We start from the raw sequence: 12,465 nt of genomic DNA, 5'->3' as shown, positions 1-12,465 counted from the left end.
TATCCCACCACTCTATCTATAAGAGATGATCAACATCATTTGGATTAACAAAGGTATATGGCATCATACTCCATATTTGAGTGGCCATTTCACATTTTTTAAATATGTGGTCTATATCTTCATCTTCCCCACAAAAATTGCAAACTCCATAAATATTAAAACCTTTTGAGAAAAAGGTACATGAATGTTTCAGTTTTGATTCTAAATCAAAGCATTCCAATTCAGATTATTATTTCATATATTAATCGAACTACATTTTATTTTGTTGGCCGATTTGATAGTGAATTTTCCATCTCCAGATTAATTCATCATCTCTTGAGTCCGTAGGAATGGAAATGGTACTAATTTTCTCCCACAAATTTGCAGAGACCAAGCTCCTTATTTTGCTCTCCTTCTAAACATTTCTCTCTATCCATAATCTCACTTACTAAAAGCTCATTATCCTTAATCAAAATTTTCATCCAAATCATTTATAATATCATAATTTTACTATTAATAAAAATTTATTTATACCGCAATCAAATGCAAGCTAAAGGTTTAACATTATATCATTATGATTTAGCAAGACAAGCATTTATGAATTTATTTTATAATAGTATAGATGAGTTAAAAATAATTTCACATTAAACCTTGGGCCAAATACATGAAAAACACTTTAATAACCTTACTACAATAATTAATTGTACATTTTCATAAAAAAAATTGTGACCACACAACTCCCTTATATTGATATGCGTGCCACACTACCCCTTAGGACCCGACCTCACCTCCTTAGCTGAAATGAGAGGTTGAGATTTTTTAATACGTTGCTACTAAAAATAGGGCTGTTCATGGGTTGGGTTGGATCGGTTTATTGGCGTTTTTCCAAGCGACCCAACCTGGTCGATTTACCAAGAAATGAAACTGAAACCGACCCTGTATTAAGTAAAATCGACCTGGTCTGTTTGAGTCGGTTTTGTGAATGATTCTCTCAGAGTGAACGGTAAAGGGTTCAAGTCTAAGAAGCGAAGGATTGATGCCTGGAAATTAAAAATGATTTGATGGATTAAAGCTGAAATTTTATATATCAGAAATTTTATATATAATATGTATATTTCCTCAATAAAGCTGAAATATATTTATAAATTATATATATATATATATATATATATATATATATATATATATATATATATCTAAATCAGTTCGGATCGGTTCGGTTTATGTTTTTTTTAACCCAAAACCAACCGATGTTAAAAAAAACCAACCAATTCAGATTGGATCAGACCGGATTGGTTGGTTTAGATCTTGTTATGAACAGTCATAACTAAAACCATCATGTCGCCGGACTCGGATCTTAATTGGACTAACCCAGATCCAGATTCAATATGGCAATTTTATTTGAGATCCGAAACCACTTTAACTAAATTGGAGTTTGAATTCGGATTCGAAGTTCCGAACTACCGCTTGGAGGTTGCTGTTAAAAGTGGGTACGGTAAACACCCGACGACCAAAAAGGTGGATTGTCCATGGCTCCATGCCCATATCTTATTCCTGGGACGGGATCCGCTCCGCCCATATCTTATTCCTGGGACAGGATCTGCTCCTTACACTTGGACGATAAGATGTGCATATGAGATCGGTGTATTAGGAATATCTTCGGTGAGATGTTCCCAATGCATGATAAGATGTGCATATGAGATCGGTGTGAAGCGCCTTGTGTGAAGAGCAGATCCGGTCTTGACACACTAACACTATTGTCCTTGTCCCGTTTTCCGTTCCCAAACTGAGACCTGTACATGATGTCGTTGTTCGATGAAAACATGTGGTCACTCTGCCATGTTTCATCAAGGTCATTTGAATTTGATCCTCTCCATTAATTCAAGGAGGGCCGACGTGTCTTCATCCTCACGGTTGCATGAAAAAGTAATAAGAGGGATTGATATCAGAGGATCAGGATTCCCCAATCCGGATCTCCGGATCACAACACATTGCTGGCAGATCCAAACTCCGCCAAAGAAGACAAAGCACAGAGGAAAAAGCCGTCACGGAAACAAGGAGAAAAAGAAGAGAAGATTCCACGAGAGAAAACCAGACCAGAACTCTTCCACTCTCTCCATGACTGAAACCGCCTTCTTCAATCTCTCCGACGATATCGTCCTCAACATTTTGTTGAGGCTCGAAGACGACCCCAGGAACTGGGCAAGACTTGCCTGCGTCTGCACTAAATTCTCGGCTCTGGTTCGCAACGTCTGTTGGAAGAACAAATGCTCTCAAACCATCCCTTCAGTGGTCGCAGACCTTCTAACTGCCTCGCCCGTCCCCTGTGATCTCCCAGGCTGGTGGGAAGCTCTCTATAAGCTCTCGGTTTGCTGCCCGGGGCTTCTGCATGCTGGTGTCCTTTTGGAGAATTCGGACTTCGGCCTCGAGCGTGAGCTCGGCCCCGACGAGAATTATCAGGAAAATGCTTCAGTTTCAGTTCTCACCCTTGATCCATCTCTAGCTCCTCCTTTGAGCTGCCCAGATGATGCTTCAGTAAGCGCTACCGCCCATTCTGATGACTCTTGGTCACTCTTCGATGATCTCTATTGTGATACCATCTATGCTGCATCTGAATCACAGGATGGATCTGGCTCAGCGGAAGTGGCCGAGAGTGTTGTCGTCAAGGTTGGTCGTGACCTCTCCATTAGCAAGAAGAGGAAGAAGAAATGCAGACCAGTCGGATCTCATTTAGCGGCTGGGGTTTGGAATTTGAGTCGGGAGCAAGGAAACAAGCTGTTAGCGAGTCGGTTTAGAGGGGATTCCCTCTACATTTGTGATTGGCCCGGTTGCGTTCACACTGAAGAGAAACGTAATTACATGCTTTTCAGAGGAGTCTTCAAGAATTTCAGGCGGTCTAGGGTTTGGAGGACGATAAACGACGGGAATCGGAATAAGATTCCATTAGATTGCGCGTTTTGCTCTTGTAGGGAGACTTGGGATCTGCATTCAGCGTTCTGTTTGAGGCGGGTTTTTGGGTACCATGACGACGGTGAGCCAGTTGTTCGAGCATATGTTTGTGAAAATGGGCACGTCTCTGGGGCGTGGACTGATCGACCGATGTTTACTTAGCAGCGTAAAACCTTCTTTGACTCGCAGGTATTCATATTCATTAATCAATTCCTTCTTTTATCTTATTGTGCGTATGAGTAGATGATTCGAGAACTCGGAGGAAAACTATCTGACATGATTTACCTCTGGCCTATCTACATTTTAACGGCTTGGATATCATGTCATCCCGGATCTATTTGCATTTCTTTGTTTCGTGCATATGGCTCAGTTTGGAAAGAGTACAAACACAAATTTGTGGAGTGCAAAACCATGTATTTTATATGTTTTCGCACTGTACATATTTGTATTTGTACTCCTTCCAAACTGAGCCATATAGGAAAAAAATGAGATCTTCATTCTTGTCAAATACTTAGACAATGTTAGTCATATATAATGAGGTATTAAGGAAAAATATAACAACCGAAAACAGAAAATACAACTGAAGACCCAGAAAGCTGTCAACTCTCCACAAGTGACCTGAACTTAAAAATAATGTGGACCCCCACACAAATTTAATCGCCCAAGTGGACATGATATCCGTCCACAAAGAAGTCCCTAAATTGATCACCAAAAAACTTTTCCTACTCCCAGTCTTTCTAAGTCGTTTCCCATTGAATTTCATTTCTTTGAGAGCCTATTGGTGTCCGGTATTGGAGTAATGCTCCTTTGATATGTTTCTTGTTTCTTCACTTACAGTTTTCAATTAATTATCATTCAAGTAGTTACTAGTTAAACAGTTTCCTATATTTAATGTTTGGATAGTTTTGCAACATTGCTTCATAATTTTCACTGAAGTTGATAATTCTGAACATGCCGATACTTAGCTATCACACTCCACAAACCAGGCACCAGAAAAGTAAAGGGATGAGAGATCCATCATATGGATAGCCGAATCCTGCAGGTAGGTTGGGCAAAATTTAAAAAATTTCTCTCTCTCCCATGTGGGAATTACATTCCCTATTTTAGAAAACTGCATTTTCAATGATCAATCTTGAACCCTAAACTAGACCAGATCTGAAACCAAACGGTAGGAGAGTGATATACCTGATATGGAGTAGAGTAACTCCCAACGAAGGTATTCACGCCCAAGGAAAACACCAAAGACTGCTCCCATTGAAGATGACACAGCGTAGGGTGGAGCAGAATCAGCAGGTGGTTCTTCAACAAGAACCGAACTCTTAAGCAAGAATTCGATGGAGGATGTGTGAACACGACTTTAGATAAGTTTTTCACAAAAAATTGATATCAAGAACTTTTCTTGATCGCTTTTACAGGTAGAGATTGAACTGGCAATGGCGGTAGCAACAGGAGGAGGCAAGAGCAGAAGATGGCGTCAGTTCAACTGCAATTGTCTTCTCTCTTGTATCAGTAAGACTGAACATGAACTGGGGTTTGCCCTCCTCCTCTATTTATAGCCTTAAAGAGAGGTTCTCCTAATCTCATTAGGAGTTTCCTAATCCAAATCTTGTATTTGGATTTGGACTCTCTTTAAGAGACAATGATAATTCCTTATCTTATCTGCAGATAAAGATCAACCCTCCTAATCTTATTAGGAGTTTCTTAATCCAAATCTCTATTTGGATTTGGACTCTCTGAGTGGATAGGGATAATCCCTTATCCTATCAGTTGATCTAAATCCTAGAACTGCCCTTTTTTAATTAAGTCCATGTGCTCATTTATCCTCTAAACTGCTGCCCAGTTGGGTATCCTTGTATGGCGTGGGACCCAAACATTGATCTATACATTAACCACATAGGTTCAGCCCAGCCTCTGTTACAAGGCCTGACCGAATTCACTGTAGGTGATAGTGAACCCCTAAGCCCATCACCATGGGCTCTTAATGGGCCCAACATTTACACTAAATGGTCATTGGGTCAAGCCACCTTATAAAAACCCAAGAACTGTGGGCAGATGCAAGATTACCTCATCAGGTATTACCCTCAATGGTCTTACACTTAACCTCTCAGCTCATAATGATCAAACACTGCCCGACAAGAGATGACCTCTCCCTCGACTGCAAGGAACAATGCTGCACTCTCTATTCACATGGATCCCGGGAATTAAAACATTTTGCAAATATTATATATATATATATATATATATATCTATATAAATATATTTTGCAAAACAAATTTCAACAGTTGAAATCGGTTGCCGACAGCTTTGGTTTCCATTAAGAGAGTGCATCCCCGATCATTCACTTTGTTCGAGAAAGGGGCTGATCCTGTCACTATAATCACCCACTCAGATGAATTTTTGGACTGTCCCAACATAACTAAGTTTTGACCCCCTCTAAGGATCTCACTGATTGGCATATCAAAGACAGCCCAATCCGACACATAGTGCAGTATCATAATCGAGTCTAGGGGTCAGGTGTAACATTCTAGTTTTGTCCATCAATCTCCAAGGTCCAGGGCAATACTGAAATTCTGGTCCGGTTCAGGGTTTCAAGAAAACCCACACTGTATGTACCTCAGGTCTCACCCTGGCAGCTGAGACAAGCCACCCCAACCAACTTGGCGGCACATCACTGTCAGCCTTGGCAAGATAAATCTCTCCAGATCTATTCAACGACTGTGAAGATTCTAAACTAACACGAGTCTCATATGTGTCTAGTTTAAGGGTATTACACAGAAACACACCACAATAACATGAATCAAATATGTAATTCATTAATTTACAATAAATGTCATAAGGTACATCATTCTGATTGGGGCTAAGGGCATATACTGTCTAACAAAAAGAACATTGAAAGCCTATTAATGAAGCTATATTTGCCTTTTGTCTTTGGGAACTTTCTTTCTTTAGGAAGTGCTTTGATTTTTCATGTGTAGCATGTTATTGATAGATAGTTGAACCTTTTTCTTTTGTGTTCTCCCCCATCAAAATCTGGAATTTTATCTACAAATCCTGGTCTTTTCATCCAAAAGCATGGTTTCAGGGGGTATCTGAAGAAAAAAAATGTAAAGTAGGTAGGTATTTCATGAAACGATACATCAATTTGGTGAGGGTTATTGTGTTTCTGAGATCATAAATCAGGTTTTAAAAAATGTTTTAAAACCGTTACGTCAATCAGGTATTTCATGAAAGCAGTGCTTTAAAAATGACCCGAAAATGGAACCGTTTTCCCCTCTAGGTTTGTCAACCCATGACATCATAAATCAGGTAATAAAAATAAAAAATATAGATAAACATGTAGAAAAATAAAAAAAATCACATAAAACTGCAGTAAAGGTTGAGCATGCCTTTGATATTATATTCTTCATATTCAAGTGTTATGAATGAGAATTATTGCTATTAATGGATAAAGATGGAGATGGCTAAAAATACAAACAAAACCGAAAAGAAAAGGAAACTTAATGCCTGACTTGTGACCAAGGTTCAAATTTTTGATACGATATTCCCCATATCAGACATATTGTATCATAAAAGGGAAACTGCCTTTCTCATGAAAAAAAGTTTCTTATGTCCATTTTAACTGGTTACAGTTGAGCTTGTAATCCATTACTTAGTTTCTGGAAGTCTCTACTTGATGCTTAGCAGAAATATAGTGGGGGTCAACATTGGGTAATGTCCCCTGCATATAGGTCATGGTATTCACGTCAAAAAGGTTAGTAGGGTCCTGTCTGAGACAATGTTTGCTCAAATAAGGTGGACATTGCTTTGATTAGCATCAGTCATTGAAGGTGTCTCTTTATAATCTTTCTCTGGTTTGACAATTATAGGTTTTTTTTTTTTGATAAAGCTATTATAGGCGATTCATCTTACAGCCAAGTTTTTGGGTCCTGCTTCAAGGGCTTATATTTCTGTTCTCCTTAGGCGGTGAGAGGATTGAATGAAGTCTATTATTGGGCAGATAGGATGATGTTCTATTGGGTTTACAGAAAGAACATCTAGATCAATTAGATCCCAAGGTATGCAAAGTTGCAAACTTGAATTCAGGTGGGTTCATAGAAGTCGCTTTGTGAGGAGTGAATTGTTTTCTGAAGCTTCTCTATTGAATTGATTTATATATCTTATGCATCTTGTATATGTGATTATCCTCTTTGTGGGTTTTGGTGGATGTCTCCAGCCCGTCTCTTTTATGATTAATCTTGCTCTATCACCATTCCTTCTTATTTGATACATCTTGTTTGTTATTTGATCAGGGTTAAAGTTAGAAAATCTGACATAATTATTAAGTAATATAAATGGATATTTTTGGCATGCACTTCATTTGTTCTCTGGACAATTTTTTAGTCATTGCTACTTTACATAATTAAGGGTCAATGTATGAGATTATACCATTACAACAATCATATCCTCCTCCCCGCACCCCCACAAAAAAAGGAAAAAGAGATACAGAAAGAACCCAAATTAGTTTAAAACAAGGTAGTCTTCATATTGGGAAGCTAGGCTTTGTTGTCACTGTCACCTTCAATTGTGGAATCTTCTGTTTTTTGCATGGGTAAATAACATTTGTGCTGTGATGATGGTTAAGAATTTCCTCTGTTTTTCATACTTTGCTCTTTCATATGTTCATTTTTTCGTGATCAGCTTCATGTTTACATGTCATCTATGCTGGTTCCATACTATATTTTCTATTTTCCATATTTATCATTTTTAGCTGTTGGAGGTAGCTGGGTAGGTTAAAGCAGACATAGACAGAGATAAATTTTATGGACTATTCTACCATGTTAAGTCTATTGATGGAATGGTGCACGCGCAGGAAACCACCAATTGATGGGTGAACTATTTGACTATATCCATCCAATTGTCTGCTTACAGCCAGTCAGATGATTATTTAGCTGCCTTACTGGAGTTCCTATCCGTTTGTCTGTCTTTCTGTAGTTGTATTCAAGTTGTATGAATAAATTCATTCATAGAAAATATTATGTTTCTGCACATGAACTATTTTTGTCCCAGTATGCTTTAGATCGTATTATCCAGGAAAACGAGACAGAAGTCCTCAGTATTCAGAGTAGGAGATGATTAGTGACGTGAAATGTTACTGGCTTATCAATTATGCTATGAAAGAGTGAAGGCACCATTTCTCTGTCTGAAACTTCTATCTTCCAATTCTGATACAAATTGGGCTCTGTTGAATTTATCATTTTCTTTTGATAATTTCAATAAAGGAGTCGCCACAAGACAAAGACATGATTCTAGGTAACAAAGGGAGGGAGAGGGAAGGTGTTAGGCACCCTCTCCCTTTCTTATCATGTGAATGCCATGATATTTCCTAAGTTTTTTGATATAAGAGGAGAGAACCGAGTTCTTGAACTAGGGCTGTTCATAAGAAGGCTCAACCCAGACCGACCCAACTCGAGTCGATCGGGTTTTCATCAGTATCGGTTGGTTTCGGGTTGCACAAATTTATAAACTGATGGTTTGGGTCTTGGTTTTTTGTGTGAAAACCGAAATTGACCTGAACTAAACTGACTTAGTTTCTATTTAACTATTTAAATATATATTTTGATTTTAAATTAAATCGACCTAATCTATTTAAATATATATTTTGGTTTTAATTTAAATATATTTTATATTTAAAATTATTAAATGAAGATATTTCAATTTTACATAAAAATTGAAATATCTGACAACCCAAACTTGCACCACAGGCACATGGGCCATGGGGGGCATGGATGAACTTAGAATCGAAACCGATCCAAACTGACCCAACCCGACTCAAACTGATCAGGTTGGTTTTGGTTTCCATCTCAGGTAACCCGACCAGGTTGGGTTAGCTGGAAAAACCTCAGTAAATCGGCCCAACCCGACCTGTGAACAACCCTATCTTGAACAATGAACCACCGTACTTTGAACCAATTTCAGAACTCCCCTTCTCTTGTGAGCAGACGTTTCTCTCTCAAACCCTCTCTCGTCTCTTGACTCTTCTCTCTCAGAACCCTCTTGTGCGTTTTTCTCTCCTCTCAGAACCCTCTCTTCTTTAGTTTTCTCTCTCTTGAAACTTCTGTTCTCACCCGACTGCCTCTCTCCACGAGAATCACTGAGAGCTCCCTGTTCTCTATTTGAAGAGAACCCCTCTCGACCCCTACTCTCTTCAAAAACTCCTCTTTCTCTTGGGAGTGGTGTCTCTATTTTATAATGGAGGGCAAGGGGAGGTTTTGTCAATTTTCAAAAAATAAAAGGGGGGTTTAGGTAAGTTAGGGTTTAAAGGGATAGGAGGGTTCAATATTTGGGGTCCAAAGGGTAAATTATGGTAATTTGGGGTGAAGGGCATTTTGGTAATTTAGGTTTAAAGGGTATTTTGGAGATTTAAGGAATGGGGGGTATCTTGAGAATTTGGATACAAGGAAGGTATTTTGGGAATTTAAAATGAAGGGGTAATTTTGGATTTTTAGGGTATGAAGGGCATTTGGTCAAGGGGTATTTTGGTAATTTGGAAGGAGGAAATTTTGGTAATCTTGTTCGAAGGAAATTCTGGTAATTTGGAATGGGGATATTTTGGTAGTTTGGTAATTTTGTTAAAGGTAAGTTGGAAATTTATAGAAGGGTATTTTGATAATTTGGTTCGAGGGGGGTATATTGGTAATTAGTTCAAGGGATATTTTGGTAACATGGGAATGCGGAAAGGGTATTGTGGTAATTTGGAGAAGGGTATTTTGATAATTTGGGCAAGGGGTATTTTGGTAATTTGGTGCAAGGGGGTAATTTGGGAATTTGGTCAGGGGTATTTTGGGAAAATAGATGAGATCAATAGTGGGTTTTGAGATTTGGGTTCTTTGGACAATTTGAGATGATCGATAAGGTTAGATTGAGCCAATTGGGCCTGGATCGAGTAGATTTTGTAATCTGGTCAATCTAGAATCTAGAAATGGAATCTTTGTGCGATTGAAGGATAAACAAAGGTATTTTGGGCTGAGATTTCACAGGTGCGTGTTTTGGGAGGTATTAGGTCTGATGGTTGTGTTTGATCCAATGGTTGAGGTGTAGGTGGAGGTCGATCAAGGCCGTTGGATAGGTATCAAGTAAGTTTAATGGTGCATCTGAGGGATTTTAGGGTAAAAGTTGGGATTTTTTTGTTTTTGGGTGTTTTGGAGGGATCATAATGGTCCAATTGGGTGTTTGGGGTGAATTGGAGGTTCAGGCGACGGATAGAGCAAAAATCGGGTGCTGACAGTGGGTTTAGACATTTTTTTTGTTGGGCAAAGGAACAACATACCCCATACCCTCAACCCTGATGAAGGTTGGATTCAATTACGGTTCCCTCCTACAACCAAGAGGAGACATGGTGGTGTTTGGAACCGATGCAGTTTCTTGAGAGGTATTTTTTTAGAAAACGGTGTTGCATTGGCATGTCTTCGTTTTCTCATAAATAATATATATTTTTTTATTTGGTACCATTGCTGTTGTTAGGGCTGCAAATGGTATCCAATCTGAACTTGATCCGTTTATAAATAGATCAACTATGGTGTTTATATATATATATATATATATATATATATTATGAAGTTGGTCTTAATGATGTATTTTCACTAAATTGTCATATATTCAAATTTTACACAAGAAAATTGCAATTCATTTTGTTCATTAAAGTCATTTTTAGTTTATCTTATTAATAATATTTAATATTTTGGTTATTTTTAGTCTATTTATTTATACTATTTAATATCTGATTATAATCTGAATTCAATTTGAATCCGCTAGATTTTTGATAGATATTATCCGATTTGGATTCAAATGTTAATAAATCAAATTCAGATATGCAGCATATCCGATTCTATCTGATCCGTCTGCAACCCTAGCAGTTGCTGCCACGTAAGTGTTTTTCAATGTCATGTTAGCATATTATTGTTAGAAACTGTAAAAAGGCAAACAAATATAAAAAAAAAGGATGTTTTTCCAGACCACATCTTTCTCGATTTTTAAGATATGGTCTGAGAAAATACCTTTCGGAAAAATGCATAACCAGACATTAAGTATTGTCTGAAAAAATGGATTTCAGACATGACACTAATGTGGCATGGTTTTTAGACACTGGCATTATCACCTAGACTTGCTGCTATATTCTAATATCTGTTTTTTTTTTTCTTCTCTTTTTTGGGTATTTGCAGTTTGACGATCATGCAACACACTAATCCCACTCCATATAAAGTCGGTTACAGAAATAGATGCTAGAGCGAATCAGCTAATATAACGACCCACCCCTTGGTTAACTTCTGTTGAAGTCTTTAAGAGCGGATAGTTGGTGGGTAGGAAAAGTGAGTACGAAATGAGTTCAGATCTCCTGCTCACGAGAATCCTGTTCACGTTTATTACAATCATACATGGAATACACCTTATCCTCTGCATAGTTATTATACAGGGGAGATGTTCCCAGTTAACTGGGAGTGGTGTATTGTGAGGAGGCATGGTTAGGAGATTCGGAGTTATAGGGAATCCCCAGTGGTGACGTTCCTAACTTTTTTGGAGTGTATATGTATGATTTGTTGGAAAGGCAGTGTGCTGTATACTGCTGTTCTCTGGTATATGGACACTGGATCTCAAGTTCTCATTTCGACTTGGAACACCTTTCGGATATGGCAAGCAAGTTGATTTATGGTTTAACCAAAGTTCTCAATCCAAGCCCACCTGCTGTTTCGCTCACAACTCTCTACCCACACTACCCGTTTTGAATTGCAGCCATACATTGCCATAATTGTGAAAGTGCAAGAAATCTGCACTCAGCAAATTTAGTGACTTTTCCAAGCCCTTACAAGTCGTTTTGCCACCTGTCATTGTCCTCTTTTTTTGTTTCAATTATTAAATCATTAAAGTGTTGACAAGGTTTGCTTGATAGACCTTTATTTATTTATTTTTTTGTTTGAAAGCTGATAGACCTTTAAGTAATATGTTAGATGATCACTTCATAACACTTTGATGGCTCAAGGGTAAAGGTCTAGCTCCAAATTCTTGAAACTTATTCCCACCTACACCGATTTCAAGGTCTAATGGTTTATCCTATTCAAACTGACCCGAAGAATCAAATTTGCCTTGAAATTTTTTTTCAAAATATTTTAAAGATGTAAAGATTTAATCCCAAATACTCGTGGTTGCAAAAACAATGGTTTCACTTGACCATTGAATCGTTTGAGTGATTTTGATCATTGTTGTTATTAATGTTATTATGATAAAGGAGTCCACTTTTGCTACAAAATTATCATAGCACAGGACTAAAACGAGAATCAAGGCCTTTGATACATTGCAGTGGCTCAATCAAGACATCACTTCATCTAATTCAAAGTGGGCTACAACAAAACATCAAAGGCCTTGATGTTGTTGTTTAAGTGCAAGGTCGCAACAGATAGGTTTCGGTTCCAAAAAATCGGAAACTGATCCAACAAGATGGATTCCAACTTCTGCCTTCTAACCAAATCGAACCAACCCTAATCACCCGTACTATAATGACCCACA

The 12,465-nt window shown here is 38.1% G+C and overlaps 1 protein-coding gene across 4 annotated transcripts; it reads left to right on the top strand.

Annotated features, from left to right (window-relative positions):
* Positions 1–1,939: 1,939 nt before the first annotated feature.
* EID1 (F-box family protein) lies at positions 1,940–11,616 on the top strand. 4 transcript variants are annotated; one of them, XM_088977854.1, is made up of 3 exons: positions 1,940–2,514; positions 2,602–3,117; positions 7,778–8,113. In XM_088977854.1, the coding sequence occupies exons 1-2, from the start codon at positions 2,098–2,100 to the stop codon at positions 3,088–3,090; spliced, it is 906 nt and encodes a 301-aa protein (XP_088833980.1). In that variant the 5' UTR covers positions 1,940–2,097; the 3' UTR covers positions 3,091–3,117; positions 7,778–8,113. The 4 variants fall into 4 exon arrangements, with proteins under 4 accessions (XP_088833980.1, XP_088833981.1, XP_088833979.1 ...); XM_088977855.1 differs by lacking the exon at positions 7,778–8,113 and adding an exon at positions 11,127–11,616 and having other exon boundaries at positions 1,944–2,514; XM_088977853.1 differs by lacking the exon at positions 7,778–8,113 and adding an exon at positions 11,127–11,616 and having other exon boundaries at positions 1,945–3,117.
* Positions 11,617–12,465: the final 849 nt, after the last annotated feature.

This window comes from Nelumbo lutea, chromosome 3, assembly GCF_056320005.1.
Source record: "Nelumbo lutea isolate HS-2025 chromosome 3, American lotus-T2T, whole genome shotgun sequence".
In the NCBI taxonomy this organism is placed as follows: domain Eukaryota; kingdom Viridiplantae; phylum Streptophyta; class Magnoliopsida; order Proteales; family Nelumbonaceae; genus Nelumbo; species Nelumbo lutea.
This window is presented reverse-complemented; position numbering and strand designations above follow the sequence as displayed.

Coding starts and splice junctions, on each gene's coding strand:
- EID1 (XM_088977853.1), top strand. CDS start 2,098: ATGACTGAAACCGCCTTCTTCAATCTCTCCGACGATATCGTCCTCAAC.